The following is a 16683-nucleotide window of genomic DNA, read 5'->3' on the forward strand; positions in this document are numbered from 1 at the left end:
CGAATAAATGTTAGCCAAATAAAAAACGTTTGAGAGGGATTTCTAGATAAGATAATAAAGACATAGGGTGTGAAACAGTGTGGTTTGTATTCGAATACCCTAAACAGGCTGCTATTTGATAGTTTAGAATATACACAAAACGGGAGAAAATGAAACTGAAAAATGAAAGAATAGGTCCAGGTCAGAGGGGGCTTAGAATTATTTTGTAGACAATCTAAAAGGTTTTAAGCAAGGATGTAACATAGAACTCCTTAAAAAAAATCATTATAGCTAAAGTGAACAGAATCTATTTAAGAAGTGAGAAGTGGGCATTAGAAGGGCAAAGGACAAGTCAGATGGCTGTGGCATTCACTCAAGTAGAAATTATGCTCTGAATGATACTAATACTTTGTTCAACTTACAGGAGCAGGTTTAAGAAATGTTCAGGGCATAAAACAGATATGAATTAGTGACTTCTTTGTGTGGGAAGAGGGAGAACCACAGTGGATATCTGGGTCTCTGGCAATTAATTGAAGTTCAATGTAGAAGAAGCAAGTTTTGGAAAGATCATTATTTCAGTGGAGAACACATTTGGGATTGCAGTCAGACACAGCAAGCAAATGGATAACTGAGCTTACAGAGATAAGAGCTGAAGACAGGCAATATTTTATAGATACCTCAAATACCTATTTTCCAACATGATGCTAAGGATAAAATTAGATAGTGCGCAAAGTGGTTAATGCTATACAGCACTGTAAATAAATCAGATAGCATATTTAAGTACTTAAAAATTACCATCCCATCCTCCACATAATTATTGAATCAATCTCTATCTTAAATCTGAAGTAAAAAGCTATGACTCTAAAGCAAGTATTAAAGTTTAATAAGATGACAATCTTCCAGTTATTTCTTCTCTAATCACTAAATTATTAAGCAGTTGGCTTAAAGGTCCATCTTCTAACTATAACTGAACAGTTTTCTGCCCTCTTGCCTCTTTTGTTAAATGCCTCCTGGTAACAAGAATTCTGTCTTAGATTCTGTAAAATCTTTCTTAACATAAGGTCTCTGGCCTAGAATGTATAATTTTTAAATTCACCAATATAAAAGTGAAATAACTAAGAATGTATTCATTCAATTTTCAATTTGAACTAACATAGCCTAGTCCTGACAACCTTGAGTAAAAATGGAAAAGATGAAGGAAGATGGAAAGTGATAATTTTTCTTACTCATTTGTTTTTCCAAAGCTGCTTCCCCAAACTACAGAACGTGACCACCCACCAACATAGATCAGAACAATAGATGTTCCTTAAAACCACTTATAGGTGACTCGACATCTATTCTTTCCTAATTTTCCTTGTAAGCAATCAAAAACATCTTATAGTTGATGCTAATTCTAAACTATGGATATCCAAAAATAAGTAAATGGTATTGCCAAGTTTTGACTTGAATTTAAAAAAAATTCCTTTTTGTTTAAAACTTAAATTGGATCAGTTGGCCACCACACGTGGCAAAGAACAAAACTTATTCATTGCCGTTTTCTAATTATAGAGATCATTAGATCATAGACTGGAGGGGTTGTGGGTTGACATGGATCATAAATCCTTTCAAAGATGTGAAGTCTTGTCCCTCACAGATGAGGATGATTGAGTTCTTAATATCAAGTAGAATAATGGGGCTATACTTAAACTTTTTGTCAAATTACTCCTGAAAATAAGGCAGTGTGTGGCACTGTTTGCTGGTCTGTATTTGCACATTTGCATTAGAAAAAACTCTTCCTTGTAATTGATAAAAATCCCCAAATATATACTGATGATTTTCTAGCTATAAAGTCTGATTTTAATCCTAGCTTCAAAGCATTAAGATCATAACTCTACAGTAAATAACGTTGGATGGTTACCTATTAGAACAATATTTTGTGAACTGTTGATTTAATGGACAATATATTCTCAAAACTTATCACACTTTAATGTTCCTAGTGCTTATAGAGTGCCGCAGAACTGTTTATGATCCTTAGTTCTCTCAGGAAAAAGGAAAGATGCAATTTTCTTTGTAATGAAATGGAAGAAATGCTTCCGAAGAGTAAGTGCCTTCTGAAAAGCCCTTTTCTGCACTAATACGAGGAGCTATCACGGAACTCGGGGCCATTTCCCTCTTGTGTTGCAATTGAAAATAAGTCGGAGAAAAGAAGTAATGAGTTTCCTTTACAGTTGAAGGAATGTAATTTACATGTTAAGAATTTATTGACTATAAAATTTGGGAAACCTTTGGAACCTAGGAGGTCGTAATACATCCCCACTTGAAATGGTTAAAGAAAAATTTCCAAAGCCAGAAAATCTCATAATCCTCAAAGCCACTCAAGTTATGCAATCTCCTAATATTTTATTCACTAAGCATTCAATTTCAACTAGGGTATCATTCACCTAGGTCACCAGTAAGTTAACGACAGAGTCAACCAGATTTTTATGCTTTTTTTCAGATTTCAATTAAAATAAAAACCACCTTTTTACCTTCCTATAGTTTTCCATGAGGTACAATCCTACCTCTCCCAGCCTGTAACCAGTATTGTCCTCTTAAGAATGAGGATTTGTGAAATATTCACAGCTCCATCTTGCCCAACATTTAGGGTATGGTGACAATATCCATTGAAGTCCCATATCTTTAAGAGAAATTAAAACCACCTTTGAGACAGGAAGATAAACGCTTATGTTTACAGTCTGAACTAGGATTCATTTAGGATATGCAGTCATTAAAGAAAACCAATTCGTCATTGAATTTTGCCACTCTATCACTCTTGTAATACGGTGAAATATCTATTTGGTTTTCATCCCCATTTCTTGGCACATTCACTTTTAAAACCCTCAGACTCTCTCTAGTTATGAGTCCTTAGTATGGTAATGATATGACTCCAGGCTGGGGACCCCTACATAGCTTCAGGGTAGGGGTCAGTTTCAAACACCAAGGCATAATTAGAAGGTGGAAACTTTAGCCCGACCCCAAAACTTGCAGGGAGCAGACAGGGGCTTAAAGTTGAGTTCATCTCCAGTGGTGAATGGTGGAATCAATCATGCCTGTGTAATGAAGCCTCCATAAAAACACGGAAGTATGGGAGTTGAGATTCTAGACAGCTGAACATATGTGGAGGTTGCTGGTGGGTGAAAAGCCCAGTATAGAAGAGTGTCCACATGCCTTGCATTATGTATCTCTTCCATCTGTCTGTTCTTCTGTATCCTTTATAATACCGTTTATAATTGATGAATACATGTATGTCAAGTGTTTCCCTGAGTTCTGTAAGCCATTCTAGCAAATTAATCAGATCCAAGGAGGTCACAAGAATGCTGACTTACAGGCTGTCAGTCAGAAGCACAAGTTACAATCTATTTTTGTGACTGACATCTGAAGGAAGAAACAGACTGAACCTTCAACCTGTGGGATCTGACTCTATCTCCAAGTAGATGGTGTCAGAATAGAATTGAATTGGAGGACATCCAGCTGATGTTGTCTGTAAAATCTACCACAGAATTGGGGTGTGGGGAAAAATCTCCACACACATTTTGGTGACCAGAGGCATGTGTTGTATTCAGTGTGATGATACAGGAGAAACTGACTTTTTCCTATATAAAGTCATGCATCACTTAATAATGGGATACTTTCAGAGAGACGCATCATGCAGTGTACTTATACAAACCTAAATGATAGTCTACTACACATCTAGATGATATGGCATAGCCTATTGCTCCTAGGCTACAAAATTGTATAGCATGTTACTGTACTGTACCATAGTAAATATTTGTGTATCTAAACATAGAAAAAGTACAGTAGAAATACGGTATTATAATCTTAAGGGAACGCCTTCATATATACAGTCTGTTGTGAACTGAAATGTTTTAAACCGTGCATGACTCTACGTATTTTAGACTCTTCTGATAACTCGATCAATCTATACCAATAGTTCTTCAAATGCATTAATATGTATTCTAAACGGGAGGGACTATAAAATCATGAAGAAAATCATTTTGGAATCTGGAAATCCTGATGTTTTCACTGTGTCTAAATTTCTGCTTCCTCATCTGACACAGGAACTTTACTCCTCAGGGATGCTTGGAGGATTAAATAGCTGATACAGACCCTGAAACAGTCGACATTTACTAGATTTCTCATTCTCTATCGATCAAAATCTCCTGTTGCTAATGGGTGCCAGACTCAGTCCTCAAGAGGGCACAAGCGTTCTAGTTTACCTGCTCAGGCAGTGGAGTGAAAACTCAAGCCCAACAGGCATATTTCAAAAGGGAGCATCATTAGATTAGCAGCAGTTAAGACTAAGCACTACTACGAAACCTTGTTGGCACCTCATACAGAGGTCACACTGGCGCTATCAAAATTAAAATGCGGCCAGGCATTGTGGCTCATGCGTGTAATCCTGCAGTTTGGGAGGCCGAGGCAGCCGGATCACCTGAGATCAGGAGTTTGAGACCAGCTCAGCCAACATGGTGAACCCTATCTCCACTACAATTACAAAAATCAGCCAGGCATGATGGTGCATGCCTATAATCCCAGCTACTCGGGAGACAGGAGAATCACTTGAATCTGGGAGGCAGAAGTTGCAGTGATCCAGGATCACCCCCACTACAGCCTGTCTCAAAAAAAAAATTAAAATGCATATATCCTTTGGCTTAAAAATTCAGCTTCTAGAAAATCATCCCAAAGATACATTCATATGTGTAAAATGACATTTTCAGGCATATTTTTGCAGCATTGTTAAAAAGCAAAAGATTTGAATCAGTGTAATTGCTCACTAGTAAGGAATTGTACAATCGGAATAAGGAGTATCTATGCAGTAGCATATAATGTAGCCATAAAGAAAAATGAGTCATCTCCATTTTCGTAGACTTTGCCAAAACTCAACCACCTGTGGAAGCTCAAGCAAGTTGCCTTAACTCTTTGGGCTTCAGTTTCCTCATTTGCAAAATCGGGATGATAGGAGTACCAACCTTACAGATATACGCACGTGTGTGTGTGAAGTGCTTCAAATAGTGCCTGGTTCATAGTAAGCTTGGAATAAAAATTAGCTAACATTATTATTATTGTATCCATTTATTCAATATCCAAGACAGAAAAATGCAAATGCAGAACAGCACGTATAGTAGGCTGCTATCAAGAACAAATGGCCAGGCACAGTGGCATGTATTTGTAATCCCAGCTACTTGGGAGGCTGAAGCAGTAAGATCACTTGAACCTGGGAGTCTGAGACCTACCCGGGAAACAGAGTGAGACCCTGTCTCTAAAAACAAGCAAAGAAAGAATGGTCGGGTGTGGTGGCTCACGCCTGTAATCCCAGCACTTCGGGAGGCCGAGGTGGGCAGATCACAGAACATCCTGGCCAACATGGTTGAAACCCCGTCTCTACTGAAAACACAATTAACGGTGTGGTGGCGAGTGCCTGTAATCCCGGCTACTCCGGAAGGCTGAGGCAGGAGAATCGCTTGAAACTGGGAGGCGGAGGTTGAAGTGAACCAAGATGACACCATTGCACTCCAGCCTGGTAAAAGAGCAAGTCTCTGTCTCAAAAAAAAAAAAAAAAAAACTGAATGAAAATAAACAAATGGTGCTTATGGCTAGAAGGCTGTGCAAGAAAACAACAGCAGTGGTAGCCTCAGAGGAGGAGCTGGAAACAGGGATTATATCTCTTCATTATATATCTATTTTATTTCAAAATTTTATTGTATTCATGCATTAATTATAAAAACATTAAAAATAGACCCTTCAAAATCATGATGAATAAGTTAATTTTAAGTCTTTGATTACATAGGTACTGAATTTCGATTCTACATTATAAATTAGATTGGAAAATGTCGTTCATTTTTGTTTTTTCATAAAATATGGCCAAAGCAACTCAACCCTGATTTAGGTGTCTTACACCGAAGTGCCAGACTTCAGAATTCTGTTGTGCTCTTAAGATAAATGCACCTTCAGAAGCAGTCATTATACTACTACATTCCTATTAACTTCTAAGATGTCGAAGCTTCAGTTGAGACTTGAGGTGCACACATACTCTTCATCCATGTCACTGTTTTCCTCTAAAATGGCTCTTACCAAGTCCACCTAAAACAATTTCCACAAGTAGCTATTGCAAAGATCTGAATGTCCCCAGGTCCTACCAAGTCCCTTAGTTGGGACTATTTTAGCAACATCTACAAGGTAGGCCTTACCCTAGATTCCATACCTAGTTACTTTCCAAGATAGAGGTAAACAGAACCTAATCCATTCACTCCAATATTCAGTTTATTCTTACACCCCAGGACTGGTAAGTGAGATATTGGCGCTTCCTATTTCCCTGAACCACTGTTTAATACTCTAGCTCTAGTTATTTCTTTTATTTCACCTCAATTATTGGGATTACAGTTGTCCTGGTACCTTCACACATCTTATCAGCTCTCTTGTAAACTAGATTACCTTACTTAAACCCAAATCTCCACTTAATACCTCATTCCATTAACCTTCTCCTAGGCCAACTTCTACTGATTTTTCCAGGGATTCCTTTTTCAACCCACCATAGCACCTTCCTCATACTAATGATTGCCAGCCTGTAATCCCCCTGAATAAAGTTCTAGGCTGTTGTACCTACTTATCCCATATCCAGGTAGTTTTTCATCACCCTCTACAGCTTAACCGAGTGCATCGTACACTACACCATGGAAGGCAGACTAATACCCACGTATAGCAGGTTTGAGAAACACTCCATTTATTCAGGAAATTACTGCTGTTGCCTCTAAGTGGCACAAACCATTTCCAATCACAGACTCATTACTCTGAGTCTTGGGGCTGAAGGGAGCAGAGAAGGTTCACTGGTAGGCATAACTTCAGATAGCAAGTATCTAGTTTTTCATGAAAAGTTGACCATTAAGAAAATGAGAATTACACAACAAAAAACTTAGAACCATAAAATCATGTTAGTTTAGAATGCATAAGATTGATTATTCTTTCTACTATCCTTCACTATCTGAATTTCACATAACAATGAGAATTACAAAATAGGTTTACCTTTAAATGTTTGTTTCTTGAAAATTTTACATCTATATTTTTTGAAGTTTACTTAAGTGGTCCTGACTTCTCATTTAATAAATTTAAAAAAAAACTAGAGACATTAGCACATGAAATTATCCAGGCAATCGTATTCCCCAAAGTAGACCTGTATTCAGTACACTGAAAAAGGCGCTTTCTGAAATAAGTAAGCCAAGTTGTCTTTTCATTCTAAATAATTTAGAAAAATTATTCATTTTTCCAGAGGTTTATTTTTCTAGCAGCTTTGATATTAGATGGTTTGAGTTATTTCCCTCTTGTCTCATTTCTCTTCTTGCAATGCCAAAAAGGCAAAAAATGAGAATATCTATAACCATGTCTTCTGGCATGGTATTTTAGTCTCCTCATATCTGAACAGAAAAGCATCATTGTGTTCGCACCTTTATAGTCCCATCTGTGCTGCCAGTCAAAAGCCGAGTCTCATTTGCATCAAGGGCCATAGTGCTGATTTCCGCATTGCCATGGCAACCAGTAAACTGATTTTTTTGCCCAGTGTCTATCATCCAGAAGGAAACAGTGGTCCCTGTGTCAGAGCTGATTACCTAAGAAAATAACATTTTAAAGAAATTAAATATAGTCTCAGAATCAACCACTTATATTTCAATAAAGATATTCAGCCTGTGTATTTCTAGTATGAAGATCCCCCAACAGTTAGAGACATTTTTGTAATGGACTTTCTGATGAGCTGATAACACTTTACTTTCCACTAGACATGAGATAATGAAGTCATGACCCTCTTTATCAGAGAAGATAGGAATCTGCTTTCTTTACTCACCATTCAGCTTTAGTGTCTAGAGGCCATTCTGAAATCAAATTCTTTAAATAAACGTATGAATCTTTCCTATATAGATGAGAAAGCTGATTTTATAAGTCATGGTGCTCTGACACTATTTACTATTGAAACATTTTATAATAGAGCAGCTTTCATTTAGCATTCAGAAAAGCTCAACCAGCCATTATGAAAAAGTTAATTTCAACAAATTACTAGAGCTATGCTTTTAATGCCATTAGTTCTTTGCTTTCTTTCCCCCAAACTACTGTGTATATTTTTATAGCTAAACACACTTATTGATGGATTACTAAAAGAGCACAGGTTAAATATAAATCTACATACACACTTTGAGAGGAAGGCAGCAAAACAAATGCCAGATGGGAAAGGATTATATACAGCAGCTCAAAAAGGAGAAATTTCATAGTAGTAAGTAGACCGCTAATTTCAGCTCAAGATATTTAAGAGATTCATAGGCTAAAACCACGTAGCTAATAGGACTTTGAAAATCAAAATAATGAAAGAAAAATCAGCACATAAATGCATAAATAGGAAGTTGACTAAACCAATGTGTAGATTTTAAGAAAGCTTAAAGTATATCTTTCTCTGTTTAGGTATTGATTACCATTGTGTAAATGTAAATGTTAAAATTGAATGCTGTATTTTCATAATTAAATTGAAGTTTATCAAATGTATATTCAGAAGGACTGGATAGGTGGCCATCATTCATTCATTCACTCTACAACCACTTGCATACACACTTGTATAACATCCAGGCTCCATACTGGCAATGAAACTTCACTGATAAAATCCTGCTCTCAAGGAGTAAATCTGTCATCTGTAGTCTACACCAATACATTAAAACAAGCTGGGGAACTTTAAAAAGCATCACGGCATACCAGACCAGAAACTCAAGATTCAATTGGCCAAGGACATGGATTTTTAAAGAGCTTCACAGGTGATTTAAAGGTACAGCCTGACCTAAGACCTGCTGCTCTAGATGAAACAGACAAGAAACGGATAAATGCCAAAGAATGTTCCAAGTTTAGAGGTATCATCTTTGGCTGCTGTGCAAGCAGAGTGGAAAACCTGAAATCCACTTGCTGGAGTGGGGGGGTGATTGGGTTAGGGAGAGAAGGAGCAAGGGGCAAGTCAGGATTCACAGAGAAAGTGATAACTGATCTGGGATTGAAGATAGTGACATATACTTATTATAAGGTGTTCCCCAAGCCCTTTCACTCACTATATCATTTGATCTTTTAGAAAACTCTGAAATATTACCATCATTATTTTACCAATAATGAAATTGAGTTTGTAATCAACTAATGTCCCCTAACTTAAAGGTTCGAATCCTAGACATAGCCATATCATAAGGTCTTCCTCTATTCCAGCATGGTGTTCCAGATAACAGTTCACTTAGAAAAGTACTTGGAGAATATTCCAAGCATGAGAAACAATACAAAGTTTAATGGGGCCTGAGTGCAGAGTATTTGAAGGGACAAATACAGTGGGATATCAAAAGAGGCAAGCTGAAGATGGAGTTTTAGAAATCTCTAGTAAGCGGTTCTAGAGAATATTGAGGAATGTAGAAAGTTAATTTTACTGGGAGAGGGCCCATAGTTTTCATCTATTATCATTGGGGGCCAATCATTAAGAACAATGTTTTAAGTCTTTTAGATTAATGAGGAAAAGAGTAATATAGTGGTTTTTGTTGGCTTGTAAAGATACTTCTTGTAGCAATATGGAGAACAAACCGGGGTTTGAGGAAGACCATTTGGAGGCTCCTGTAATAGTCCAGGTAAAAGATTCTCACCTAACGGAGTAGTTCTGGAGGTACAAAGGAGGGGAGCAATTGAAAGAAAGGGCCATGATTTAGCAACATTTGTGTCTCAATGAAGAACTAATAAAGAGCATGTGATCCTTTTAGCCCTTTTTTTCTGAAACTACTTCATTGAGATAATTTCATAAATGAAGTAAACCTGTATTTGTTACATTTCTCAGTGAAATCAAAAGTACTTTAAATATTAGCATTGTTAAACTACTGTGTAATTTCTATAACCAAATTATCTGTATCTTTGAATTAATGTAACAACACATTAATTATCATTCCATGTTATTAACTGCTTCTATTTGATTTTGTTTGTGCAATATACATGGTGGTTCAGAGCACTGGATCTGGAGTCAGGATGCCTAAGTGTGAATGTCGGCTGCCTCACTAGTTGTTCTACCTTGGACATTAAGTTCAAGCACATTACCTTCTCTGCTTCAATTTCCCCATCTATAAAGCAGAGAGATTCATAGTAACTACTTTGAACCATTGTTATGCTTAAACATTTTTAAAACATTTACCACAGTGCATGGCATAGCTATAAATCATAAAAGTTAGCTAGTGTTACTATTCTAAGCTTGTCTGACCTCTTAGTTAGGCTTGTATCACTATGCATATCCAAATCAACTTAAGAAAAATAGTATCTTGCTTTCCTCCAACTGTGACAGTGAATATAGACAATTACGTTTTAGAAAACAGATTTTAGATGCACAATGAAATTTTGAATTACACTTAGGAGTTTCTCACAAGTGCTTAGGAAGTTGGATTACATTTATTAAAGATCATAAAAATATAATTTGCCAAGTTTGAAAATTTTGATAGCTCTTTTAAGAAAAGGTTAAATTGTGAAGAATTTTATTTCTATTCAAAAGCATTTTAAATTGTTTTAAATTGATGCATAACTACATACTTATGGGGTACAGTGCGATATTTCAATACGTGTGCAAAATTAATGATCAACTCAAGGTAATTACCATATTCACCTTAAATATTTATCATTTCTTTATGTTGAAACATTCAAAATCCATTCTTCCAGCTATTTGAAAATATACAATAAGTTATTGTTAATTTTAGTCACCTTATAGTGCTATAGAACATTAGAACTTATTCTTCTGATCTAGCTATACTGAAGGGCATTTTCTGAGCAGCTATTATGTTAGCCATTTCAGTGCCAAAAGGTGGGAATTCTCTAACAGAAATAAGAGCCATGTTCAAAATAAGACTTGCTTACCTGTTCAGGGTGGGCATCACCCAGATTACAAAGCATCTAATCATTCACCTCACCACTGTTACCTAATGTAGACATTCAATGAGGAATTAGTAATGCTCACTTTTTGCTATTTTATACTTTCCCCTGCCCACCTGACTGAGCCCAAACATACTATTCATCGGTTTTCATCAGCTTTCTCTGCTCATTTAACAATTTCTCATGAAATCTAAATCAGTCATGACAACAGCATATAGCCAGTCTGATTTCATTTTATGGCAATCTGCCTCACAGTGCAGTCTGCAGGAAAACAATGTCTTGAAACTATATTACAAACATGCAACCAGTATTAACCAGAATCTACTCTATGACAATATTGGAATACAAGAATAACAATACAGGTGAAAAGGCATTCAAAGTTGAGTGAAAGAGGAGTGCATTTAACACTACTTGACAGATGAAGAAAATGGATTGACTGCAGGAGAGAGGAAACTATTTTTAGGAAGCTGTTTTCATCAGCAATAAAGCCCAGGAATAAGTCCTGGTGTCGCATTTCTATGCCACATTTTAATGATACCAAATCTGTGTGCAGTTTATTTCTGCTTATCTCTGTCTAGACCTCGGCTGATGAGGATGGAGCCCCGAGAGGCTGCAGAGTGCAAATGGTGCGAACAACCACACTCTAGGGCACATGGGCCTCCTGAGTAGATCGTTGTTCTGATGGGAACAGTCTCCCTCTTATATAGATCCCTCTTACCTAGCTTGTTTAGGAATATGTGTCGTCTTTTTCTCTCATCTAAAGCTGTCACAGCTAATGAGAAAATTCTAAGACATGTGAGGCTGTATTCATGTCACCTAATTGTCTTCCTGATATTCTAACAGTAGGCACTTCAGTTGTCTTTTATGTCCATTTCAACTCCTAGGTCTAAGAAAAAAAAAGGGAGTAAAAACTTACAGCAGCAAATGCCACTAGCTAACAGAGGGTTGAGATATTTGATCCATTGCTGTTTATAATTTTTTTAGTCAGTGTTGTTTATGGTCCTATAATGGAAATAAAGGAAGTAACCTATTTTACATTTTGTAGCAAATCTCTAGATGTTACATCTCAGTGAATAGGGAGGTGAGAATGATGTCTGGAGTCCTGGTATAAAGTATTCAAATATTTTAGGGCAGCCATTCTTTATAAACCTTGCCTATTGAATTTTCTTTTCTTAATTGGTAATTTGCTCTTTCAAATTACTTGAATGTATTGAATACCTGTAATATGCAAGGCCCAAGATCTAGACACTGCTGATCCAGCAGTGAATAAGTTGCTCTTATATTTCGTCCAGGGAGAGAGGCAACAAGATCAGAAAAAATATCTATACACACATACATATGTAATGTGTGTATGTATATGATATTTGGTGGCAATAAAGGTTATGGAGAAAAATATAGCTGAGAAGGACGCGGAGGGCTTTTGTCATAAGTTCAAAACTGGGGAGTCTGGGAAGGTCTCCCTAAGGAATCATTTGAGGAAAGACATAGATGAAGAAGTGAGCCATCTATGTCTCATCTATCTTGAGTGAAGAGTTCCAGACAAAGGAAACAGCAGTGCAAAGGCCCTGAGGTGCAGTGTTCTTGGCACATTTAAGGAATGGCAAGGAAACCAAGGCTTAAGCAGTGTGAGGGAAGGGAGGAGCCATTGCCTGAGGTCAGTGCACAGAGATCTAAAATAATTCAAAACTCCCTTAAGAACTAGGGGACAAATTTTTTAAAAGATCTTTCCTCTTTTTGGCTAACATTAATTTAGCATTTACCCTTGCTTTAACTTCATGTATCTTTATATACAATATTGTTTGTCCTTAACAAAAAATTCTTCAAGGGATGTATTACAATTAGTGTTTTATAGACAAGAAAGCTGAAGCTTAGAGGAATTGAATCACCTGCTCCATATAAAGGGCTGGAAGCTCTACCTGACTCTAAAACTCCACCAATTTTCTTATTCTAAAATCTACTTCTAAAAACAGTTGAGGCTGTGATGATGAAAGAGACTGAAGTGGTCCTCTCCTATGTTGCTTTGGTGTAGCTTTATGGAAAGCATTTGGCAATATTTGCCAAGTTACAGATGTAAATATTCCCTGCCCCAATAATTCCAACTCTAGAAATTTATCCCACAGGTATTTTCTCACCAGTGTTGAGTTCTGAGCACACGGTGAAAAATTGCTACATTTGTGACAAAAACTGCTGGAATGGACCTAAATGCCTAACAGTTTGTAATAGGTATGCAATGGAATACTATGCAACTATGAAAATGGGCAAGGATACTCTTTAGGTAATGAGATAAAACTATCTTTAGGATATGTTAGGTATAAAAGTAATCTACACAGCAGTTTGTACATATAAAATGTTATTTTTGTAAAAGCCTACAAAATATGTAATATTTCATAACTCTTAATATTTAACATATCTATTTCAAAGAATAAGTTTACCCTGAGGCACAGGAGTTAGTGATGCCTACCCCAACACAGTTAAAAATTCGTATATAATGTTGATCCCCCAAAAACTTAAGTACTAATATTCTACCATTGACCAGAAGCCTTACTGATAAACAGCTGATTAATATATATTTTATGTTATATGTACTATATACTGTATTCTTACAAAGTAAGCTGGAGAAAATTATAAGAGAAAATATACTTACTACTTATTGGGTGGAAGTCAGTCATCAGGGTCTTCATTCGTGTTGTCCTCACTTTGAGTAGGCTGAGGAGGAGGAGAAAGGGTTGGACTTCCCGTCTCAGGGGTGACGGAGACCACAAGGGTGGAGGAGGTGGAAGGGGGGAATCCGGAGAGGCAGACACTTAGTGTAACTTCACAGAAATACATTGTAATTTGTCTTTTTTGCTTTATTTCTCTAAAAGTATTCCATATAATACCAATCCCTCTTCCAATATTTGCATTAGTTTCAGTGCCCATATTGTAGAAGGGTCTATTTAATAAGTCAAAAAGCAGTCTTGAATAATCAGAACTGAATAAGAATCAGTCTTGAATAATCGGAGTCTTCCCAATTGTCTAATATCCATTTGTTTTCTGGCACTGCTTTTTCCATGTCTTCTTTCTCGGTCACTGGTTTGGAAGCACTCATCTTCAAGTCATCTTCTGTTCGTTCATTCACATCTTGGATTTCCCCAAAATCCATATTTTGAAACCCTTCACCTCATCCCCATTCTCGCCTTTTGTTCCATGTTCACATTCTCTCATGATTTCCTTTATTGGCTCTGTTGTAGATGCTGTGAAGTCATGTGCAACATATGAACACAGTTTTCTCCAGCAGGAATTGTTTCCAGTTAGAGGGCTTTCATGACTTTCTAACAATGAGGGCATCTTCAATGGTGTGATCCTTCAGGCTTTCATGATGTTCTTACTACTGATTCTTTTCCATAGCATTGATAGTCCTTTTCATAAAGTACCATGTGTAATCAGCCCTAAAGGGTTAGAGATGTTGTGTTTGGGGGAAAGTAGATCACCTCGATGCCTTCAGTGTTGAAATCATGGAAGTCTGTGTGGCCAGGGGCATTGTCTAATATCAGAAGAACTTTAAAAAGCAGTCTCTTACTGGTAAGGTGCTTCCTGACTTCAAGGATAAAGTCTTGAAGGGACCAGCTCAGAAAAACAGTCTCATCGTCCAGGCCTTCATGTTATACAGCCAAAAGAATAGCAGCCGGTGTTTGTCTTTCCCATTCTAGGCTCAGAGGTTAGCAGCTTTATAGACAAATGCTGTCCTAATCATAAACCTGGCTGCATTTACACAAAATAGCAGAGTTGGCCTATCTCTTCCTGCCCTAAATCCTGGTGCTTGCTTCTCTTTTTGCTTCTCTTCTCTTCTTTGTGACATTTATTTTTCAGAACAAGGCATTTTCATCTGCTTAAAAAATTTGTTCAGGCAGCAATCCTTTCTTAAAGATTTTCTTAATGGTTTCTGGGAGCTCATTTGCAGCTTCTCAATTGGCAGAATCTGCTCCTCCTGATATTTTGATTTTTTTTTTATGCCAAACTTTTCTAAAATTATCAAACTATCCTTGGCTGGTATTAAATTCTCCAGCTTTTGATATTTCACCTTTCTTTTGCTTTAAATTATTGTGTAATAACTGCTCATTCTCTAATCATATTAGTCTATAGGTATGCTTTTCTTATAGCAACCTGCCCCCATATAAGACCAGTATTTTCAATATGAGGTAAAAAGGTATTTCACAAAAGTATATGGTTTTTGTACCTGCTGGTGTAATTATAGCAATGCCTTCATTAATCTCTTGTTATTTTCATGGTTGTCCTAATTCTGGATTTGTTCATATTGAAATGGCAAGCAACCACAGCTGCAGACCTCAATCTATGGTACATAGCAAACAACTCAGATTTATCTTGCAATGTCATGACTTCTCTCTGCTTCTTGGCAGTACTTACAGCAACCCTAGTGGCACGTCTTATGGTTCTATGGTATTATCCAAAGTTTATGGTACTGAAAGAAACAAGATGAAAAATATGCAGGAAGTTCGAGAGATCATTTTACCCAGAAATTTAACATAGAGAGCAACTGAGCAACTGCTCATTTGAAGATGGTTAGTATCACATGGCATTATAAAAAAATGCAACACTTGAGCTCACCACAACAGCAACAGGGGGGTGGCTATGAAATTACTGCAGTAGTACAGTATGTGCTACAGTTAATATTATGCCATTGTAATTTAATGCTATATCATATATTTGAGACAGTCTCACTTCATCACCAGGCTGGACTGCAGTGGCACGATTTTGACTCACTGCAACCTCCATCTCCCAGTTCAAGCAATTCTCCTGCCCTCCTGCCTCAGCCTCCTAAGTAGCTGGGAGTACAGGTGTGCATCACCACACCTAGCTAATTTTTGTATTTTTAGTTTCACCAAACAGGGTTTCACCATGTTGGACAGGATGGTCTCCATCTCTTGACCCTTGTTATCTGTGTGCCTCGGCCTCCCACAGGGCTGGGATTACAGGTGTGCACTAGCACGCCTGGCCACTTAATACTATCTCTAGTTTATATAACTAGAAATACATGTTTTAAAGTTTCCTTGTAAAAAGCTTCATTTAAGAACTGAGTGCAAAGATGGTTCATTAGATCTGCCTCCAAGATACTGGATTGCTCTAATTCTTGCAAAATTGTACATTCCAAGGACTCCCTCATCCAATCACAACTTGTTCTGTGGCTAGCTGTGAGGGCAAACAGGTGAAATAAAGTATATGGTTTCTTTTGAAAGGCTTTGCATGGCTTAACACAACTTTTCTAGATTAGGATACAAGGGTGTATCAAAAGGAAGATAAATAAAAGTCAAGGAAATGTGCCAAGCTGCTTTTATATAGGAATTACATTGGGTCCCAACTGAAGTCCAAATACAAGGAAATAAAGTGTAGGCAACATGTGGAAATGACAACTGAAGGGAAGGTTTTCATTAAGTTCAAGCAAAGGGACAGTGTTCAAGAAAGACAGCAAATCAAATCAAAGATCAAGAGACCATGGGCTGAAAAAGCATGGGTTCCTGTTAGACTTGGTATGAAAAATAGCAATGATTTATCAGGTCTAGTGGTTAAGCATTCATTTTGTGCTCAGAACAGTGTTAGAAACTGTGGGGAAAATACAAAAATGGAAGAAAACGATCTTCCCTTTCCACCAAAAATAGAGGAAGAGAGAAATAAGTTTAGTTATGTCTTTAACTGGGAAAAGAACTAAAAAATGTGACCAGTGTTCGGGAAGAAGAGGTAAGTGTGGGTTGAGATGGCTCTGGAGACTTCAGGGAGCTGAAGACCAAA

The 16683-nt window shown here is 37.1% G+C and overlaps 1 protein-coding gene across 1 annotated transcript in view; it reads right to left on the bottom strand.

The window, feature by feature from the left end:
- WDR49 (WD repeat domain 49) overlaps positions 1-16683 on the bottom strand; it is a 99582-nt gene that overhangs the window by 15552 nt on the left and 67347 nt on the right. Inside the window, 2 exon segments of the mRNA XM_010335851.3 lie at positions 2520-2635; positions 7437-7598. Coding sequence (XP_010334153.3) covers positions 2520-2635; positions 7437-7598 — 278 coding nt within the window.

The sequence above is a fragment of the Saimiri boliviensis genome, chromosome 9 (genome assembly GCF_048565385.1).
Source record: "Saimiri boliviensis isolate mSaiBol1 chromosome 9, mSaiBol1.pri, whole genome shotgun sequence".
NCBI lineage: Eukaryota > Metazoa > Chordata > Mammalia > Primates > Cebidae > Saimiri > Saimiri boliviensis.